The sequence below is a fragment of the Crocuta crocuta genome, unplaced genomic scaffold (assembly GCF_008692635.1).
Source record: "Crocuta crocuta isolate KB4526 unplaced genomic scaffold, BGI_CrCroc_1.0 scaffold687, whole genome shotgun sequence".
Lineage (NCBI taxonomy): Eukaryota > Metazoa > Chordata > Mammalia > Carnivora > Hyaenidae > Crocuta > Crocuta crocuta.
This window is the reverse complement of record NW_027530182.1, coordinates 4675460-4698403: the sequence shown is the minus strand read 5'-3', so window position 1 is coordinate 4698403 and position 22944 is coordinate 4675460. Positions and strand designations below refer to the sequence as shown.

General features: G+C 37.6%; 1 protein-coding gene across 2 annotated transcripts in view; it reads right to left on the bottom strand.

Annotated features, from left to right (window-relative positions):
* Nucleotides 1-22944, bottom strand: part of DENND4C (DENN domain containing 4C) — a 118764-nt gene that overhangs the window by 3322 nt on the left and 92498 nt on the right. For both annotated transcript variants that reach the window (XM_077765079.1, XM_077765080.1), the window contains 6 exons: nucleotides 19251-19430; nucleotides 17897-18092; nucleotides 15017-15262; nucleotides 13325-13442; nucleotides 2331-2481; nucleotides 132-196 (listed from right to left, as the gene is read on the bottom strand). In XM_077765079.1, the coding sequence (XP_077621205.1) occupies nucleotides 132-196; nucleotides 2331-2481; nucleotides 13325-13442; nucleotides 15017-15262; nucleotides 17897-18092; nucleotides 19251-19430 (956 nt within the window). The remainder of the gene's footprint in view (nucleotides 1-131; nucleotides 197-2330; nucleotides 2482-13324; nucleotides 13443-15016; nucleotides 15263-17896; nucleotides 18093-19250; nucleotides 19431-22944) is intronic.

Sequence of the window (22944 nt, the reverse complement as noted above, 5' to 3'; positions counted from 1 at the left end):
ACACACACACACACACAGCGTATTTAAAAACAGAAACCCTTTGGAAAGTGGAGTATTTCCCCATACCAATTACAACTGTGTATATTACTTCATTAAATGAAAAAACCTGCTTTAGTAATTAACCAACTTACCAATATCAATATTCTCTCTTCCAAGAGACACTAATGATAAGAAGAGGATTTCTCGGTATAAACTCCTATAAAACAAATATTTTTAAAGTTAATGCACAAAGAGCATAAAAACACCCATGAACATTTTTTAAAATGGTGAACAATTACTAAGCTCTCTGGTTAACAACAATGTATCCATGTCAGTGTCCTGGTTTTAATATCACCCCACAGTTCTGAGATGTCACCTTTGGGGGAAGTTGGGTGAAGAGTACACTGAACTCTGCTACTCTTGCAACACTAAATTTCTATTTCAAATTAAAAAGTTACAGGCATAGGGGCGCCTGGGTGGCTCAGTCAGTTAAGTGTCCGACGTCGGCTCAGGTCATGATCTCACAGTTCGTGGGTTCCAGCCCCGCGTCAGGCTCTGTGCTGACAGCTAGCTCAGAGCCTGGAGCCTGCTTCAGATTCTGTGTCTCCCTTTCTCTCTGACCCTCCCCTGCTCACACACACACTCTCTCTCTCTCTCTCTCTCTCTCAGAAATAAAACATTAAAAAAAAGTTACAGGCATAAAGCTTCACACCAAAAACTATTTTAAATGGCTTACCTTTATATTTTCACAATATGCAGTGGACCCTTGAACAACATGGATTTGAATTCCATGGGTCTATCTACAATCTTTTTTTTTTTTTTTAAATTTTTTAAATGTTGATTTTTGAGAGAGACAGATCACCAGAGGAGGAAGGGGGGAGAAAGAGAGGGAGACACAGAATATGAAGCAGGCTTCAGGGTCTGAGCTGTCAGCAGCACAGAGCCACATGTGGGGCTCAAACTCATGAACCGTGAAATCCCGACCTGAGCTCAAGCCGGACACTTAACTGAATGTCACCCACACAGTTTGTTTTTTCCTATATAGCAGAGAACTGTAGAGGTATTTTCCTTATAAATTTTTAGTAATATTTTCTTTAGTAACTTTATTGTAGAAACACAGTATATAATACAATATGCAAAATGCTATCCGTAAGGCATCTGCTCAATTGTAGGCTATTAGGTTCTGGGGTAGTCAAAAATTATATACGCAGATTATCAATTACATATAGGGTCATTCAAGGGTCAACTACTTTCCAATTAAAATTTGCAAAAGCAGGGTCTTCTCTTATCTTTGTTGCTTGACAAAGTAACAATTTTTAAGTAAGCTAGGAGTCCAAAACCCTTGGACACAGTGTGAAGGGTGGTGTGGTCTCTCTACTATTTAATCCACCAATAAAGGATAAACTGTATTTATTTGGTTTGTGAACATAAAACTGTCACAAATCACACCTTAAAAATGAACTTTCATAGCTCAGTTATTAAAAATGAAGGAACGCTTAGGAAATGAATTGATTTCTGAGTATTTTTAACACAGAAAAATTACAGATTGTTGATTCTGATAAAGCTTCATCATAGAGCTTTCTTTAGAAGCTTCAGAAGCCATAACATCTCATTTCTAATTATCCTTCCCCACCCCCTTAAACTATAAACGCTTGAAACTAGCTGCTCTGTAGACTGTGAAGGTCATCTCTATCTCCACTGCTGAGATTACAAAAGATCCATCCATTTTCATAATCAACTCCTGCCCTATCACTTCTGAAGTTATCTTCAAAGATACCACAACCAAAGAAACTTGCAGAGTACCTGGAAACTGTTAGTGACTGGTAGGAGTGATGTCACTTTTCTGAAGTTTCCACTACAAAACTGACTGATGTGGAGACTGGGATGAGTACTGATCTAAGCATGTTAGCAGGAGCAGAAAAGCCCCTTATCCTTTGTAATTCACGGTTTCCATCACTTTCCTAAGTTGTTTCTACTCCTAAACAGTTTTGTTAACGTCGCACAAGAAAAGAAAATTTAAGATGCGCAGATATGACACGGCCTGAACGAGCAGTACATATATATAATGTCACTGTTAACAAATTCATAGAAGGTTTCCAGTGAATAGCAGTAATGGTTCCCAAAGACACAGTACAGTTTAGACATTCATGAATTACCTCCTAAAACTGAATCTGTTCCTCCAAACCAGAACTTTTGTTAGGTTTGCTAACGTATGAAAGGAAACTGTGGGTAGCACTTTTCAAAACAGCTGTTCTACACTGAGTATGCGTCTTTAACAACTAGAGATATTTTTTAAAAAATACTTAAACATGAAATTACTGTGAATGGCACAAAGCAAAAACAATTATTACCTTTGTCTCTTCATGTCTGGCTCTATTCGCTGTGAAAGTAGGTTAATGGGCTTAAGAACATCATTATGTTGAATACTCTGCCTGATGGTTTCTACTAAAGTGCTTGTTGCTTCTTGTTCCTCTGACAGGAGAGACGATTTCTTTTCAGAATCTAGTAATAAGAACACAGTAAGTAAGAATACTCTAATTACTTAAAAAAAGGCCTTTTTCCAGAACTGTGGCGTTTTCTAGTTTTCTATTTAACATCACCTCCCCCATAAGAGTAAACTTATGTGTCAGTGTGACCAGCTACAAAATGTTTTTCCTTCTTTCCTCAGATAGGAAAGGCTTGTCTCTTTTCCTTTCTCTTGAAGGTAGGCGTTCCTGCTTCAGGCTGGGATGTGATACTTTGTACTCCAGCAGCAATCTTGTAACCATAAAGCAACCTCAACTGACGGAAAAGTAAGACACAACACAAGGAGCCTGGGTCCCTGATGACAGGATTTGCCTACCAGACCTGGAGTGTCTACTTCATAACTTCTTTATGGGAGAGAATAATCTTTATCTGTTTAAACCTCCGTTATTTGCTATTAAATATAGCAGAGTATAATCCTAATTGATACAAAGGCAATCCCAGAATTAAGAATATTTATACAGATTTCATGGATTATAAAAATGCTTCAGCATTATACTGGAATTGAATCACGCTGACATTCAAAATACACAAAATCAACAAAGTGTGCTTGACCCAGAATAAAAGGAAAACTTTATAATACTGCAGGTAATCCCAGTAACTGTACAGTTTTATTTATACCTATGTTAGTTGAGATGGGAATATGTACCCAGTAGCTCCCTAATCAGCCTCATTTAGAATCCCTGTCATAAAACAAGCTGTTGTATTTTTCATACAACACAACCTCTTAGTAAAGGTACCTAGTAATACTTCATTTCTGTTCAAACAAAGAAATTGCAAAGTTCTCTGTTATAAGAGGAAATACTGGCTCTTACAGGTTTTGAATTCTAGCTCTTCTACCTGCTATATCATGACCTTTGAATATATTTGGTTTTTATGCTATGCTGTGATTTTAGAACCTAACCCAAGTATAATCTGCAACTTTACTGTTTCTCATTTAGTTTTTAATTAACACTTTTAGTGAGATATAATTCCCAAACCATTCAATTCACCCATTTAAAGTGTACAATTCAGTGATTTTCATTATTTCATTATTTTCATTAAGTTTTACAACCATCACTACAATTTCAGAAATTATCATCCCCAAAAGAAACCTCCTATCTATTAGCAGCCCCTCCTCTATCTCCCCAGCCCTTCAGCCCTAGACAACCACTCATCTACTTTGTCTCCAATTTGCCTATTCTGGATATTCATATAAAAGGAATCAAATTTCTAGACTTTGTGACTGGCTTCTTCTATTGTACTTCAAATTAATCCATGTTGTAGTATGTATCAGTATTCATTACTTTTATTTTTAAAGATTCCACTGTATGGATATGCCATACTTTATCCATTTATGAGTAGACGGACATTTAGGTGGTTTCCATTATTTGGCTATTAAGAAAATGCTGCTAAGCACAATGCACAAATTTTTATACATAGGTATGTTTTCATTTCTTTTGGGTTTATACTCAAGAGTGCAACTGCTGTGTCTTATGAATACTCTACCATTTTGAGGACCTATGAAACTTTTTTCCAAAGTAGCTACACTGTTCTTTATATCCTCACCAACACTTATAAGTGTCCGATCCTTTAGATTATGGCCTACCTACTGAGTGGGAAGTGTTTCTCTTTGTGGTTTTGGTTTGCATTTCCTTGATGTCTAGTGATATCGAGCATCTTTTCATTTGCTTTTGGCCATTTGTATAACATCTTTGAAGAACTATCTATTCAGATCCTGCTATGGTCTGAATACATCTCCCCAAAACTGTTGAAAGACCTCATATCACATGTAATGGTATTAGGAGGGGAGGCCTTTGAGAGGCAATTAGGTCATGAGGGCAGGGTCCTCATGACAGGATTAGTGTCTATAAAAATAAAGGGGGGGGGGTACCAGAGTTCCCTCATCCCTTTTGTCATATGAAAGGATTAATGAGAAGTCTGCAACCTGGAAGAGGGCCCTGAACATTCTGTTGTTTATAAGCCACCCAGTCTGGTATTTTGTTATAGTAGCCAGAATGGACTATCACAGATCCTTTGGCCATTTTTTTAAATGGTCTTTTTATTGTGAAGTTGTAAGAGTTCTTTATATGTTTTGACTATAAATCCTTTTTAAGATTTATTATTTGCACATATCTTTCCCCCATTCTATGGGTTGACATTTTTTGGATGGTTTATTTTTCAGCACATGCAAGTTTTTGATTTTGATTAAGTCTACTTAATCTACTTTTCCTTTTCTCACTTGTGCTTTTGGTGGTGGTATATCTAAAAAGGCCTGTCTTATACAACATCATGAATATTTACTCCTATGTTTTCTTCTAAGACTGCAACAATTTAGCTCTTACATTTAGATCTATAATNTCATTGCCATGTAGTATTCCATGGTATAGATAAACCACATCTTCTTGATCCATTCGTCTCTACAATCCATTTTGAATTCATTTCTATGTACAATGTGAGGAAGTGATCCAACTTTGAATTTTTGGTGAGGTTTTTTCCCCCATTGCTCCACTTGTCCCAGCACCATTTGTTGAAAAGACTATTCTTTAGGTCTTGGCATTCTTGTTGAAAGACACATGACAATACATGTGAGAGTTTACTGGAAGCTCAGTTCTGATCTAGTGACACAGATAGATGTATAGATAAGCAGGCTGGTATATATACTGACATATATATGCCAGTATCCCACTTTCTTGATGTCCATACTCCCCTAAGCAATATACAGATTCTGTGCAATCCCTGTCAAAAATACCAACAGCATTTTTCAAAGAACTAGAACACATTATCCTAACATTTGTATGGAACTATAAATGACCCCAAATAGACAAAGTAATGTTGAGAAAGGAACACAGTTGGAATTCAATATTTCACAATCCTTGAATATTCAGATATACTACACAAAGCTATAGTAATCAAAACAGTGTGGTACTGGCACTAAAAAAGATATATAGATCAATGGAACAGGACACAGCCCAGAAATATGGTCCATCTATGACAAAGAAGGCAAGAAATATATAATAGAGAAAAAGTCTTTTCAATTAAGTGGTGCTGGGACAACTGGATAGCTACAAGTGAAAGCATGAAACTGGGCCACTTTTTGCCATCCTACACACACACACACACACACTAAAGACCTAAAAATATGATACCTAAAACTCCAAAAGAAAACGTAGACAGTAATATCTTGGACATTGACATAAGCAACATATTTATGGGTATGTCTCCTGAGGCTGGGGAAACCAAAGCAAAAATAAACTGTTGGACTACATCAAAATAAAAAGATTTTGCCCAGCAAAGGAAAACATCAACAAAATGAAAGGCAGGCTGCTGTATGGGAGAAGAAATATGTAAATTATACATCTGGTAAGGGGTTAATCCCCAAAATACACAAGGAACTTAGACAACTCAACAACAACAAATAAACAATACAGTTAAGAACTAGGCAGATGACCTGAATAGACATTTTTCTAAAGGTATTCAGATGGCCAACACATAAAAAGATGCACATCATCACTAATCAGGAAAATTCTATCAAAAACCACAGTGAACCTCACAACAGTCAGAATGGGAAGTATCCAAAAAAGCATAAATAACAACTGTTAGTGAGGATGTGGAGAAAAGGAAACCCTTGTGCACTGTTGGTGGGAATGTAGAATGGTGCAACCACTGTGGAAGATAGTATGGAGGTTTCTCCAAAAATCAAATCTAGAGGTACCTGATAGTCCAGTAATTCCACTACTGGATATCTGCCCCCCAAAAAATGAAAACACTAATTGAAAAGATCTACGCACCCTCGTGTTTACTGCAGCATTATTTATCATAGCCAAGATATGGAAGTAACCCAACTGCCTGTCAACAGATGAATGGATAATGATGTGGTATGTGGAATATTACACGATGGAATATTAGTCTTTAAAAAGAAGGAGATCTTGCCATTTGCAACGTCATGGATAGACACTGCTAGGTGAAAGAAGTTAAAGAAAGACAAATACTATATGGTTTCACTTACAGGTGAAATCTAAAATGCAAAAGAAACAACAACAAACAGGGAAAGAGTCATAAATACAGAAAACAAACTGGTAGTTGCTAGAGGGAAGGGAGGTGAAGAAAGGGCACAATAGATGAAGGGGATTAAGAGATAGAAACTTCCAGTTACAAAATAAAGTCAGAGAGATGAGAAATACAGCAAAGATATGTAGTCAATAATAACATTTTATGGTGACAGATGGTGACTATACACTTAATGTGGTGGGAGCTATGATTAATGTACAGAACTGCCAAATCACTGTTAAACACCTAAAACTAGTATAATATTGTATGTTAGGTATATTTCAACAATAAAAAATTTTAGAAAGTAATGTCTAAGGGTCTAGAATAAACCATGTTTTCAAGAAAATATACTAAATTTCAGTAAAAACAGCAAATCTCGGTGGCATCTGAGCTACAATTTGCTGCCCCGCCCCCCTGCCCTCCAGTTCCGAGGCAAGTGCTACAGCATCTCCCTACTGCTGCCAGCAGTTCTCCTCCTCCCAGCTGTGTACCAGAGGCTAAAGCCAGGAAAGGTAGAGGCTCACTTCCTCTTCCCAGCACCCATTCATTTCTACTGCAGTTTCAACAAGGCAGGAATACTCGGGCCTCAATGTGGTCTCAGTGCACCTTGCTCCTACGGCACAGGTTTTATGCCAGGAGAGGCAAGCTTAAACGACCACAGTTAACTGTTCCCAAGCAGTCCCCTGTTCACAAAGCAGCCCCCTGTTCACAAAGCAGGAGTGTCATTCCAAGGAAATGTTTTCAGTTTTCACCACTGAATATAATGTCGGCTGTGGGTTTTTCATACACAGCTTTTATTATATTGAGGGATGTTCCGTCTAAACCCACTTTGCTGAGTTTTTATCATGAATGGATGTTCTACTTTGCCAAATGTTTTTTTCTGCACCTAATGAGATGATCATAGAGTTTTTATCCTTTCTCTTGACATGATCTATCACATTAATGAATTGATTTGCAAATATGGAACCACTGTTGCATTCCTGGAATAAACTTTGTGATGAATGATCTTTTTGATGTTATTGTTGAATTTGGTTTGCTAATTTTATTGAGGATTTCTGCATTTATGTTCATAGGGGATATTGGCCCAGTAGGCATTTTTTGTTGTTGTTTTTGTTTTATAATATCTTTATTTGATTTTGGTATCAAGGTAATGCTGGCCTTGTGGAATGAATTTGGAAGTTTTCCTTCCTCCTGTATTTTTTGGAATAGCTTGAAAAGACTAGGTATTAACTCTTCTTTAAATGTTTGGCAGAGGGGAACCTGGATGGCTCAGTTGAGTCCAACTCGATTTTGGCTCAGGTCATTATCTCATGGTTTGTGAGACTGAGCCCCTCGTCAGGCTCCTTACTGGGCATGAAGCCAGCTTGAGATTCTCTCTTCCCTCTGTCCCTCCCACATTTGTGCTCTCTCTCTCTCTCTCTAAGAAAATACATAAATGTTTGGTAGAATTCACATGTGAAGCCATCTGGTCCTGGAAGTTTGCTTGTTGGGATTTTATTTTTAATGTTTATTTTTCAGAGAGAGAGAGAGCGCAAACAGGGGAGGGGCAGACCAATAGGGAGACACAGAATCCGAAGCAGGCTCCAGGCTTCGAGCTGTCCGCACAGAGCCTGACACCATAGGACTTGAACTCATGCAAAATCATGACCTGAGCCAAAGTCAGACACAATCAACTGAGCCACCAAGGCGCCCCTCTTATTGGGAGTTTTTTAAATTACTGATCCAATTGCATTATTAGCAATCAGTCTCATCAGATTTTCTATTTCTTTCTGATTCAGTTTGGGAAGACTATTTCTAAGAATTTATCCATTTCTTCTAGGTGCAGTTTGTTGGCATATAATTTTTCACAGTATTATTCCCCTCTGTATTTCTGTGATGTTATTTCTCCTCTTTAATTTCTGGTTTTATTTGAGACCTCTCTTAATGAGCCTAGATAAAAGGTTTATCAGTTTTGTTTACCTTTTCAAGAAAGCAGCTCTTGGTTTCATTGAGCTTTTCCTTTTTCTTGGTCCCTATTTCATTTATTTCCACCCTAATCTTATTTCCTTCCTTCTAACTTAAAGCTTTCTTCATTTTCTAGTTCCTTTAGATATTAGAGGTTAGAGTGTTTGAGCTTCATGTTGTCGTCTGAGAGGCTTGTTACACTGTAAACTTATTAAAAATCTTTTTGCGGCATTCCAGAGATTCTGGACTATCGTGTTTCCATTTTCATGTACCTCTATGTATTATTTCCTCTTTGATGTCTTCATTGACTCATTGGCTGTTTCACAGCATGTTGTTCAGCCTCCACCTGTTTGTGTTTTTGCCCCCAGGATTTTTCTTCTAATTTATTTCTCGTTTTATACCATTATGATTGGGAAAGATGCTTGGTATGATTTCAATCTTCTTAAATTTGTTAAGTTTTGTTTTGCAGCCCAACGTATGATCTATCCTGGACAATGTTCCCTGTGCACTTAAAAAAAACGTGTATTTTGTGTTAGTATGGAATATTCTGTATATATCTGTTAAGTGCATCTGGTCTAATGTGCCATTAGACCAAGGAAACCAAAGCCAAGATTCCTTCTTGATTTTCTCTCTGGATGATCTATCCATTGATAAAAGTAGAGTGTTTAAAAGTTCCCTACTATAATTGTATTACTGTCAATTTCTCCCTTTATGTCTGTCTGTGAATATTCTGCTTTATATATTAAGGTGCTCCTATCTTGGGTGGAGCACCTTAATATATTCATAAATAGCCTATAGCTGGATTGATCCCTTGATCATTATGTAATGCATCTGTCTCTTGTTACACTCTTTTGTTTTAATGCCTATTTTTTTCGGATAGAAGTAAAAGGCGAAAGATTTATACAATCTGAAGAGAAACTAGACTATTACCCAATTTGCTTTTGTTTTGTTTGCTTCCATTTGCACACATATCTTTTTCCATCCCTTCACTTTCATTCTGTTTATCTTTAGATCTAAAATGAGTCTCTTGTAGGCAGCATAGAGATGGGTATCTCTTTTTATCCATTCCATCATCCTGTCTTTTGATTAGAGCAGTTAGTCCATTTAAAGTCATTATTGATAGATATGTACTTACTGCCATTTTGTTAATTGTTTTCTGCTTGCTTTCATAGTTCTCTATTCCTTCTTTTCTGGCTCTCCTCCCTTGTGGTTTGAGGGTTTTCTTTAGTTTTATGTGTAGATTCCTTTCTCTCTCTTTTTATTTTTTGTATCTATTATAGGTGTTTGATTTGTGATAACCATGGGGTACATGGAAAGTGTTAATGCTGGCTCCCCAAGTGTCCAGCTATCTAGGCTAGGGGAGGAGAAGAAAAACAGTGCCCGCCAGCCCTTTTGTTCCTAGAGACATCTGCAGATCCCCTTTTGGACATGTCCTAAAATTAGTCAATAAATCTTCACGTATACCCCAGGCACTTTTCAAACTGCTGCTGCTCTGCTGTGTCCCCAGCAAGTTATTTCACATGCTGGCTCTATAAAGGTAGGGACTCAGCTACCTATCATCTTCTGGCTCTCCTGGAGTGAGGTGCTGCTGATTTTCAAAGCCAGATGTTACGGGTACTTGTCTTCTCAGTGCAGGTCCCCAGGGCCAGAGGTGCCCAGTGTGGGGTCTGATCACCTCCTTCCTCCATACTTGTGATGTACTTCCCATTTGTAGTTAGTTATACTGGAGGTATGGTTCCCAACTGTCCTGCTGCCCCTTTTTGATATGGACTTCTCTCTACAACTAGCTTTGGAAGATCTGTTTTGCCAGTCTTCAGGTCATTTTCAGAGTTAGTTCAATAGATGTAGCTGTTGCTTCAGTTTGTCTGTGGGATAGAGTGAACTCAGGATCCTCCTGTCATCTTCCCTTTTTTCTTTAGTAATGTCCACCAATTATGGCTGTTTTGCTAGCAAGTGGGTCTCTGAAGCTCGTCTTCCAGGAGTCATTGAGAAGTCATACCATCCTAAAAGTCATCACCCACTTAATTCTTCTCTTTTAATGTCATTTACATGCCAACTCTTCATTTAGAGCAGCCAATTGAGGCATTTTGAGAAATAAGGCCATTCTTGAAAATGCTAAATTTTATTCTTATCACAAATTATAGAGTAATTTGAAACACTTGTGCATTTCAAGAGAGGTAGGAAAATAACTATAGAAATAGCAACTCTTATCTAGCACGAAATTTCAAGGCTACTCTGTTGCTATCTAAAGAAACTTAAAAATATCTGAACTGAAACCACCACAACAAAAATGACAATAACAGCTTGTATTTAACCATAATTTTTTGACTAGCATTTTCAAGGGAAAAAATCCAAGCAGCAAAATATTAATAGATTTTTTTTTTAAAGTACAATATATAAAAGATTAAAAGTGAACTGTTCCCTTTCTCTTTTGAGGAGCCACTCTTAACAGTGATTTTGGACCTTTTTATTTGCATATATTCAAAACATATATGTATTTCAGGGGGGTTATTTTTCTAAAAAAAAAAAGATCATAAACTGTTTTGAAACTTGCCCTTTTTTCACTCGATATATGATGGACAACCAACCTTTCAGACACCTATATGCAAATGACACTTTTTCTTGGCTGCCAACATTTCATAGTATGGATTTATCCCAATTCTCTTGTTAGGTGTTTATTTGACGTTTTTCATTATTACCAATAATCATACAGTAAGCATCACTGTACAGAAAGCTTTGCATCCTCTGTCTACTGTCATTGTTGAGTTTAAGGGTATCCACATATTAAATATGGATCATATAGGTCACATCCTTCTCCAGAAGAATATCATTATATCATTTTCACTTCTAACAGTGTATCAAAGTTTTCTTTTCCTTCATATCCTCAAAAAGACTGAATATTATTAAAATCCTCTGCAATCCTGATGTAACTAAGTTTGAATTTTCCCTTTTTCAACAAAAGAAATTAATATTTCACTAAAGAGATTGAGCATTTTTTCATATTTGTGTTAGAAACTGAATTATATCCCCTCAAAATTCACATGTTTGAAGCTCTAACCCCCTAATGTGGCTATATTTAAAGACAGGGTCTTTAAAGAGGTAAACTAAGGTTAAATGAGGTCACAAGAGTGGGGCCCTAATCCAATATAACTGGTGTCCTCATAACAAGAGAAAAAGACACAAGGGAGATGCACTTGTACACACAGAAAAGGCCAACTGCAAGCCAAGGAGAGAGGCCTTGGGAGAAACCAAACCTGCTCACACCAGTGTCCAGACTGTGAGGAATGAATTTCTGTCATTGAAGCCACACAGTCTGTGGTATTGTTACAGTAGCCCTGGCAAACTAACATAAGCCATGTAATCTTTCTTTCTTTTTTTTTTTTTAATGTTTTATTTCTGAGAGAGAGAGACAACGTGAGCAGGGGAGGGTCAGAGAGGGAGGGAGACAGAATCCGAAACAGGTTCTAGGCTCTGAGCTGGCTGTCAGCACAGAGCCCAACGTGGGGCTCAAATCCATGAACCGTGAGACCATGACCCGAGCCGAAGTCGGACACTTAACCGACTGAGCCACCCAGGTGCCCCAGCCATGTAATGTTTCTTCCATGAACTACCTACTCATGTCATTTGTTCATTTATCTACTGGGTTGTATCATCTTATTGACTTAATGGACTATGGAATACTGAATAATAACCTTTTTAAATGCTAAATATGGGGCACCTGAGTGGCTCAGTCGGTTAAGCGTCCGACTTCGGCTCAGGTCACGATCTCACGGTTTGTGGGTTCGGGCCCCATGTCAGGCTCTGTGCTGACAGCTAGCTCAGAGCCTGTTTCAGATTCTGTGTCTCCCTCTCTCTCTGACCCTCCCCTTCTCATACTATCTCTCTCTCAGAAATAAATAAAACATTTAAAAATAAATAAATAAATAAATGCTAAATATGTTCTAAATATAAAAGACAAAATGAAGCCAGAATCTTCGAGGTTAGTATCCATATAATTAAAATTATGATCTTATACCAACACTTCCAAATTACACTTAAACTATATAGAATACTCTCCAGGGCAACTGGATGGCTCAGTACGTTAAAGGTCCTACTCTTGATTTCAACTGAGGTTATGATCTTAACAGTTTGAGCCCTGTGTCTGGCTCCACACTGTTAAGTGCAGAGCCTGCTTATGATTCTCTCTCTCCCTCTCTTTCTGCCTTTACCCTGCTCACACATGCACTTGCTCATTCACTTTCTCTCAAAATAAATAACTTAAAAAAAAAAAAAAAGAATTTACTCTCCAAATACCTAACCAATGGCATTTGACAGAAAAATCACAACACATTCTTCAACTCTCTGATGCAATTAAATGGGTCAGTACAAAAGCAAATCAATTTGATCTAAACGGTAAGATTCTTGAAAGAAATACTAAAACTATATGAAAAATTTTAAAGTAAAGCAGAGTATTTGTTTCTCTGATCCTCTCAATTTTTTGCCCCAGTAGTCTATTCTTCTTTATTGGTTTCTTAAAAAATTTTTTTTGAATGTTTATTTTTATTTTTGAGAGAGACAGAAACAGAGCGGGGAAGGGAAGACAAAGAATCTGAAGCAGTCTCCAGGCTTTGAGCTGTCAGCACAGAGCCAGATGTGGGGCTCAGACCCACGAACTATGGGATCATGACCTGAACTGAAGTTGGACGCTTAACTGACTGAGCCACCCAGGTGCCCGTTATTCTTCTTTATTGTTAAATAGTATTCTACTGTATGGATTGCGCCACAATTTGTTTGTTTATTCACCTATGAAAAGATAATATGGGCTATTTCTAGTCTTAGTCTTTTATGTCTTTAAATCTATTTTACTTACTAAAATTCCTCCATGAGACATACAGAGGTTCTCCTGGTTCCTGATGAAGGTTGATATTATCCCATAATAGCTGAATATACACAAGTTTGCTATCCTGGGACAGAGATGACAGAGGAAGCTAAAAGAAATCAATAGAAAGTATTAGTACTTGAAGCATAATAATTACACATAGTGGATCTAGCAAAGCTTGGTTATATAAAACAAATAAGTTCTTTCAAAACTGTGCGCCTAAAATTCTAAGCAAAAATTTTCAATTTTTATTTGTGTTGATAAATAGTCCTACTTTCTGAGGTGCAGGTTTCTCATTCCTACTTCCACCGACTGGAAAGCCAACTTTGGTAACTGGCACTGTGGCCACATGAAAGGTTAGTCACCATTATAGCAAATTTCAAGGTAGAGAAAGTATAATAGTTTCTACTATCTTGTGCTGTTACTTAAAATAATTGAGCCAAAATAGAGTGTAATAACTTTAAGAAAATATTTTTTGTGCCCCTGGTGTATGTTGGGGTGTCTCTAATCAATATCATGAAATGAAGGAACTCCAGGAGCCCACTGTCTCCAACGGGATTGGGCACCCCAGCACAAGTAGAGTAAGGGCTTTAAAGTTAGAGAGCCAGACTGTGATCTTGGCTCCCTGTCACGTACCAGGTGTGTGACCTTGTGGAAATTATTTATTAACTACTCCAACCTTTAATTATATCACCTGATAAATATGCATAAAAGGAGTCCTTTAAAATAGTTGTTGTGAGAAGGTCAGCTGGTGATATGATAGCTCAGAATAAAAGCTACCTTTTCTAGCCACCCTTGCAAACTAGATACGACCATATAACTACGTTTAGGCCACACAGATAACATAGAGAAATGTTATGTACAACGCCAGGACCTATCCCTAGAGAAAGAAGACATACTCTTCTCCATTCATTTTTATCCTTACTGCTTGCTGGCTGGAATCTGGACATGATGGCTGGAAACAGAGCAGCCATCCTAGACCAGGTAGAGAACTTGGAAATGGAGGTTACACATAAGCTGAGCAAAAAGACAAAGATTGGGGCACCTGGGCAGCTCAGTTGGTTGAGCATCCGACTTCGGCTCAGGTCATGATCTCACAGTTTGTGGGTTCGAGCCCCACGTCGGGCTCTGTGCTGACAGCTAGCTCAGAGCCAGGAGCCTGCTTCAGATGCTGTGTCTCTCTCTCTCTGACCCTCCCCTGCTCATGCTGTCTCTCTCTGACTCTCAAAAATAAATAAAAAACATTTAAAATTAAAAAAAAAAAAAAAAGAAAAAGACAAGGATCTCAGGTCCCTAAGACTGTATCATGCCAGGACCACCTATCCAAACTTTTATGTGAGAAAGAAGTAACGTACATCTTGTTAAGGCACTGTTGTACACTTGTTACTTTGAAGTTATGCCTCATTCTAACCAACACCAATGTAGTATAAGTATAGAAGTTGGGGGCGCCTGGGTGGCTTAGTCGGTTAAGCGTCCGACTTTCGCTTAGGTCATGATCTCGCGGTTCGTGGGTTCGAGCCCCGCGTCGGGCTCTGTGCTGACTGCCAGCTCAGAGCCTGGAGCCTGTTTCAGTCTGTGACTCCCTCTCTCTCTGACCCTCCCCTGCTCACGCTGTCTCTCTCTCTCTCTCCTAGAAATAAATAAAACATTTAAAAAAAAAAAAAAAAGAAGTTGGCACCCTACCTGTACACCTCCATTACAATGTTCAGATGTGAGGATAAGTCCTGGCAAGTTACTAGGAAGGTCCAAACGTCTGAAATACCAAACGAGGTTCCAGAAAATGATTGGATGTTTATTGATGAAAGAGGATGTGTGAATCACTTGATCACCTTCATTTTCTAGCAAAGATTCAAGTTCTTTACGAAGCACTAGAGGACTCAAGTAGGGCACAGAAACAGGGGGAGGATTGGGTCTTTTTCCTAAAGGATCCTTTAAAAAAAAAACAACAACAACAAATGAACATTATCTATTCTGTATGTTTAAGAGTACTTCTCAAGGAGATTATGCTTTATCTATCCTTTCAAAATCAGTTATTTCAGAACCATTGCTACATGCAGTCTACCCTAATGAAAACCTAAAAAAAGAAAAAAATACTAAATCATAAATGCCCTTAAGTTAAATGATTACTAAAGAAAATAGGGGCGCCTGGGTGGCTTAGTCGGTTAAGCGTCCTACTTTCGCTTAGGTCATGATCTCGCGGTTCGTGGGTTCGGGCCCCGCGTCGGGCTCTGTGCTGACTGCCAGCTCTGGAACCTGTTTCAGAGTCTGTATCTCCCTCTCCCTCTGACCCTCCCCTGCTCACGCTGTCTCTCTCTCCCTCTCCTGGAAATAAATAAAACATTAAAAAATAATAATAATAATAATCCAGATAACAGACCCTATTTTAAACATACAGAGTTTCTCTATCAGATTGATTTTTTTTCCTTTTCAATTTCTTTCATAAAAAGTACATTTCAGGGGCGCCTGGGTGGCTCAGTCAGTTAAGCGTCTGACTTCGGCTCAGGTCATGATCTCACGGTTGTGGGTTCGAGCCCCACGTCGGGCTCTGTGCTGACTGCCAGCTCAGAGCCTGGAGCCTGTTTCAGATTCTGTCTCCCTCCCTCTCTGACCCTCCCCTGCTCACACTGTCTCTTTCTCTCTCAGAAATACATAAAAATAAAAGTATTACATTTCAGGGATGCCTGGGTAGCTCAGGCGGTTAAGCACTGATTCTTGATTTAAGTTCAGGTCATGGTTTCACGGTTGTGAGGTCGAGCTCTGCATCAGGCTCTGTGCTGAGCAGGGAGCCTGCATGGGATTCTCTCTCTCCCTCTGCTGCCCCCTGCCAGTGTGTGTTCTTGCACACACATGCGCTCACTTGCTCTCAAAAACAAAACAAAAAGAAATCCTACATTTCAGATTATTTATAATGATGATTCAAAAAAAAGTTGACTTTATCTTCTTCCTATAATTCTAGATAGGGCACTTTTTGTGTTAATATTATTTGATGACTCCTTTTAAAATTATGTCTAATGTGCTTTTACATTTGATTGCAACAGCTAGAGAGCAGTCTTACAAATAACAAAGGAAAAAAGATTCCAATTCAGTCGTTAGAAGTTGTGCATATCATAATCAAAATAAAATGCTTATGACCAACTCATTAATGGGGACCCCTAGTGCCCAGGCTGTGGTTTCCAAATACCATTTCCTTTAAAATGAACCAGAGGTTTTAGAGAAATGGCTGATTCTAGGTCAAGAGAAAGAAACATTAATATGAGCACGAAACAGCTTGTCATATAAGAAAGCCAAGAAGCTTTTTAAAAAAATTACAAGGCTACTAGAGATGTGTCAGAAGAACTTAGACACCAACTTGTAAAGGCTTCTAGCTGATCAAAGATGGGATGGTGTATTAATAAGGCTAACAACAGCAATGGATGTAAACCTAACTATTTAAATCAGTGAGTTCATAATGATACCCTATTCCTCCAAATTAATTCATCACCTTAGAGAATGCTAGGAACCCAACCTGTTATTTTGAAAACTGGTAAAGGATAAATATTTATCCTACCTTTCCAAAATAAACTGCACTTTTAGAAAACCAAACCTATCAGCCTTGATAGCTGGAAAGGAATAACTTGATCTGGGCAATGAGGCATTAATCGCTACTAGCATCACAAAGGAAGTTCATGTCTTCTATTGAGGGACATCCTACCACTGCTGTTGTCTTATAAAAATAAACAACCAAACAAAAACCTGAATCTGATCAAGCTTCTAGATACAACTACCAATTTATAGCATTGTAATCAACAAATATAGTTGCGGGGCTAAAAAAGAGGTCTATACATGTAAAATGACTAAGAAACAGATCAACCAATGGTAATGCATGGATCTTATTTGATCTTCATTCTTCAAACTATAGAAGACACATACTTGACATTTTTAAAACAATTAGAAATTTGAACAGAGATTGAATAATTTTATTTTTTTGGTCATATAATGGCATTCTATTTTTAAGAGTCCTTATCTCTTAGGCACTACATACTGAAATATTTACAACTGAAATATATGATATTTGAAACTTACTTCAGGATAATCTAGGAAAGAGGTGAATAAGGATATACATGAAAGAAGACTGGCCACAAGTTGAAAATTACTGAAGCCAGATAATGGATCAAAGGGACTCCATATACTCCTCTCTTTTATCTCCGAATATACTTGAAATTTTAAAAAGGTCTTAGTGGAGGGGTACCTGGGTGGTTCAGTCAGCTGAGCATCTGATTCTTGGTTTCAGCTCAGGTCATGGTTTCACAGTTTGTGAGATTGAGCCTGGCGTGCAGCTCCGTGTAGAGCCTGTTTGGGATTCTCTCTCTCTCTCTCTCTCTCTCTCTCTTTCTCTCTCTCTGCCGCTCACCCCTCATTGTCTCACTCTCTCACCCCCAAAATAAATAAACAAAAATAAAGTTTTTAGTCTGTTTATGAAAAACCCATCACTTGTGGTGAAAGAAAAGCTACTAGAGATGGATTATGTGCTGTTCTAATAAATACCTTCATGAAGACATAGATAATTATGATGTTGTTACATACCACAACTTCCTGCAGACTGTTTGGAAGACTGACTGTTGAAATGCCATGAAATGGTCGCTGGGAAAAGTCAATATTTTGCAAGGGACCCCCAACACTGTGACTTCGAGTCAAAGATACATTTCGCTTTGATAAACTATTAGGCACAGGTGAAATTTTCATGGTTTGGACTTCTCCGCTGGCCTTCTTTATTTCATCACTTAAAAAAAATGAAGAAATGCTGTGTTTGTGCTATAATACAATCTCAATTTGTACACCTAGAGTATTTTCTACAGTGTCCTCCGAGTCTACTGAATGTATCAGAGAAGAATCGGTACCACCTTATAAGATTAAATTTTCTTCAGGCATTTTTGTAAAAGTAGTCAGAAGAACGGGATGGAATGGACAACTCTGGTGATGGGTGGGAAGAAGAGGACAAAGGGTAGACAGTAGATATTGTTTTTAAAAGATTAAGTGCCCATACAGAGTTGCTTTATTCAAACATTATTTCCTCTTTATTAAATAAAACCACCTAGAATTATACTGCATCCAACTAGGTATTACAGATTCATTGACAAGTTTTTAACCTCTACCAGGCCAAGGTCTACCTAAGGGTAGAGAAGAAGAGATCTTAATTTTTTATTTTTAGTGCTTAGCATAATGCTCAGCATACAATAGCCTCTGAATAACTATATGATTCAATCAGTAGTTAAGAGGAAGCAGTTTATTTCACAGTAAAGAGAATATGTCTCTGGAAACTGGCAATGATTACACTAAAAGGGAAAATACGTTTTACTACTGAGAAGTTCATTCTGTAAAAGGACACTGTAAAACATTAAACACAGTTTCAAAAACCGTTTTCATCACATTTATTTATTAGATACTTAAACAATATACTGTAGGGGGCGCCTGGGTGGCTCAGTTGGTTAAGCATCCGACTTAGCTCAGGTCATGATCTCACGGTTTGTGAGTTTGGGCCCCACGTTGGGCTCTGTGCTGACAGCCCAGAGCCTCGTTCAGATTCTATGTCTCCCCTTCTCTCTCTGCCCTTCCCATGCTCTCTCTCTCAATAATAAATTAAAAACAAAAAAAAAGTTAAAAACCACAATAACATATTGTAGTAAAAAGTTAAGATTAAATTTTTAAAATGCCAGAACTTAGGAGCACCTAGCTGGCTCAGTCAGTATAGTGTGCGACTCTTGATCTTGTGGTCATTATCATTAGCTCGAGCCCCACATGGGGTGTAGAGATCACTTAAATCAACAAATAAACAAAAACTTAAAAATAAATAAAATGCCAGAACTTAGCCTTTGAAGATGGAATTTTTACAAGGGTAGCTGACCGATAACGAAGAGTTCTTTGTACCCTAGAGTAGTACCTTGATTCAACTGCAGAGGCTGTCTCTTCAGTTATGGTCTGGCTCTGTTTGGGGAAATCCAGAAAGCTGATCAAGTCAGGTTCTGCTGTGGACACAGGTTTGTGCTCTGAAGGTTCACTGGCCAGTGGAATGCTGCCACTTTGTAAACTGTCGCCAGAGGTGCTTGGTTTCAGGAAAAAGCTACATATGGAGCAATAAAAAAAAAAAAAAAAGTCTTTAAATAGCCTAGAATCCTCTAAATTTCATATCTAGAATCCCTTTATGGCAAAGGAATCACTGAGGAATTATACAATCCACAGAAGTACTGCCTGTTTCAAACACACACACAGCCCCCTGGCTCACATTCTCTCTTCCCCTTATTGTAAGCTTTTTAAATGAAAAAGAACTCAAAGTCATTATAGTTCAATGCAACATCCTTTCAGATTTGAGAACCATTAAAGAAAGCTATGAAGGAAGCAAAATATTTCATTGATTGAGTTAAAAAAGAACTAGAGCAGCAATGGCATTTTAGCATGTATTAGCCTATAACTGTTTATAATATCCTCCCCCCATTAATATCTATTGTCTCTAGTCATTTCCTTTCCGCTTTATTCATTATTTTGTTTTTGTCTGATCTCTATCTTTCTCTTTCTGGGTGGGAATGGGGTGAGTGTTGGGCCTTGCAAGGGACATTAAGAGAACTTCCTGAGTTAATAGTAATGTTCTGTATTTGATAAAGGTTTGATTTGCATGAACGTATGCATTCAACTTTTTAAAAAGTTTTTAAAATTTTTATTTTTCAAAGAAAGAGAGAGAGAGTGAGTACACAAAAGAGGGAAAGAGAGAAGGGGGCACAGAGGATCCAAAGCAGGCTCTGTGCTGACAGCAGCAAGCCCAATGTGGGACTTGAATTCACAAATCAGAAGTTCATGACCTAAGCCAAAGTCAGATGTTCAACCGACTGAGCCACCCAGGTGCCCCTACATTCAATTTTCTTAAATTTATAGATTTTCTTAAATACAGCTTTATCTCAAAAGAAAAAACTGTAACAAACTTAATACTGAACTTTAGTTAATATGTATGCTGAAGTCTTTGGGGGAGAAGTATATTAATAATGTCTACACCTTCTTTCAAATGAATAAAAATATAAGATAAATTGGTGAATGGATGAAGGGGTAGAGAGTTGATAAAGAAAGTACAATAAAATAAATAAATAAATAAAATGGAGAGATGGATATTTGGGCATCACTGTAAAAAAATCTTAAAATAAAATTTTTAATGTTTATTTTTGAGAGAGAGAGAGAGACAGAGTACAAGTGAGGGAGGGGCAGAGAGAGAGGGAGACACAGAATCCAAAGCAGGTTCCAGGCTCTAAGCTGTCAGCACAGAGCCTGATGTGGGGCTCAAACTCACAAACTGTGAGATCATGACCTGAGCCAAAATCAGATGTTTAAGCAACTGAGCCACCCAGGTGCCCCTCCCCTCCAAAAAAAATCTTTTAACTTCAAGTTTGAATTTTCCACAATGACATGATGTCATTAAACTAATAATGACATATTATGTCATTATATTATTATGTCATTAATGTCATAAAATCAATAATGCTCCTTTATATTCACTTAGAAAATAGCTTAAGAAGCACAATTAACGCAACAAAAAAGCATAAGACTAGGGAGAATAACGGTATGAAAATGATACGAAGGATAATCTAAGAAAAATGGAAATATATATATATATACTATGCTCAAAGATAAGAGAATACTACTAAAAATATCCATTTCCCCACATTAATCTACACAGCTAATGCCGCAATCCCAGTGAAAACTCCAGTTGGACTATTTTTGGGGAGGAGGGAAAACTAAAGTTGCCCTAGGCAAAATAAATAAATAAATAAATAAATAAATAATTAAAACTCTATGAGGGAGAGCTTCCCTTATCAATCAGACATGACACCAACAGTATTGACAAAAAAGAACAGGGAACACAGAACCAGGGTGAGGTGTGCATGGAACTTGGTCTATGATAAAGGTGATGCTGCATTATCAATGAAGAAAGGGTGGAAAACCAGCTCGTTACATGGAGAGAAAGAAAGCTGTATCCCTACCATCATACACAAACACTAAGGTGGCCTCCAGATGGATTAAAGACCTAAATATCAGAGGTAAAATATACAGCTAACAAAAGAAACTTTCAAAGAAAATCTTCATGTCCTACAGATGGCAAACAACTTTTAAAACAAGGCTTCAACATAACACCCTCAANCTGAAACATAAAAAAAAAAAAAAAAAACAAGGCTTCAAAAGCACAAATCATAAGGTGGAAAAATTAAGGATATCAAAACATACTATTTTAAGGAATTAATATCAAGAATATTCAAGACAGACATCAACAAGAAAAAGAAAGCTAATATAAATATGGACAGGGTATAAACAATCAATTCATAGAAAATGCTGGAGGGGTGTCTGGGTGGCTCAGTTGGTTAAGCATCCGATTCTTGATCTCAGCTCAGGTCATGATCTCATATTGTGAGATCGAGCCCCATGTTGGGCTATGTACTGACAGCGGGGAGACTTCTTGCAATTCTCTCTCCTCCTGTCTCCCCCTGTCTCTCTGACCACCCCCTACTTTCTTTCAAAATAAATAAATAAACTTAAAAAAAAAAAAAGAAAATTCTGGAATTAACAAGTATATGAAGAGATAAACTCATTAATATTCAGAAAAATTGAAACAAAAACAAGACACCACTTTATACTCATTAGAATACAAAGATCAGAAAAAATGATAATACCAAATGCTGGTAAGGATATACAGAAATGAGAATTCTTAGGCACTAGTAGTGGGAGTGTTGTCATGTGGTAAGCAATCTTCCACTGTTTATTGAAATCATGCATGAAAATGACCTAATGACTTCACTCCTAAGACTATTATTCTTCACAGATTCCGAGAGAGACATATTTTACAGGGCACTGCATCACTGCAGTGATATTTATAGTAACACAATACTGGAAGCAACTGAAGCAACAACAGTATATTGGATGAATAAAATGAAGTATTAACTTCCTACAGGAGAAAAAGGAATAAATTAGGCATATATATAGCAACTCAGACTTTAAGCTGAGTAATAAAAATAGGTATGTTCAACCTTATTCTAATTACACAACTTAAAAATGCATAATTGTTAAAAACAATGTATTTCATGAAGAGATATATTCAAAAAGACATCACACACCGTAGAGTCAATGTCTTTGTTGGATAAAGGAATGAGAATGGGAATGGCAGGGGCTGGGGGGGTAGAACTAACAACAGAGGGCCCTTGCACAAACCAATGATGATAGTGTATCAGGAATTAGAATACGATTTCACTCAGCTCCACACCTGAAGCTAAAAGGAAAAATTAAGCAAAGAAGAAATACCTGTACGACTGGAGATTTTTTAAAAAACTGCTATAGGTAGAAAATAATGTGTTTTCATTGGTTCCATAAAACAAATAGAACCAACTCCCAATTACTTAATTACTAGATCAGCTAGTCTTTCTATTGGCTAGAATTTGGCCATCACACCATACAGAGCACTACCATAAAGAGGCAACAAGAGTCAAAAAAACCCCATCCCCCACACCTTTAGTTTTTCTTCTAGAAGATGTAAGATCACTGAGACAGTTTAAAAGAATGATAAATATTAAAGTTCTGAATTACCTATAAAGCTCAGCTCTAAG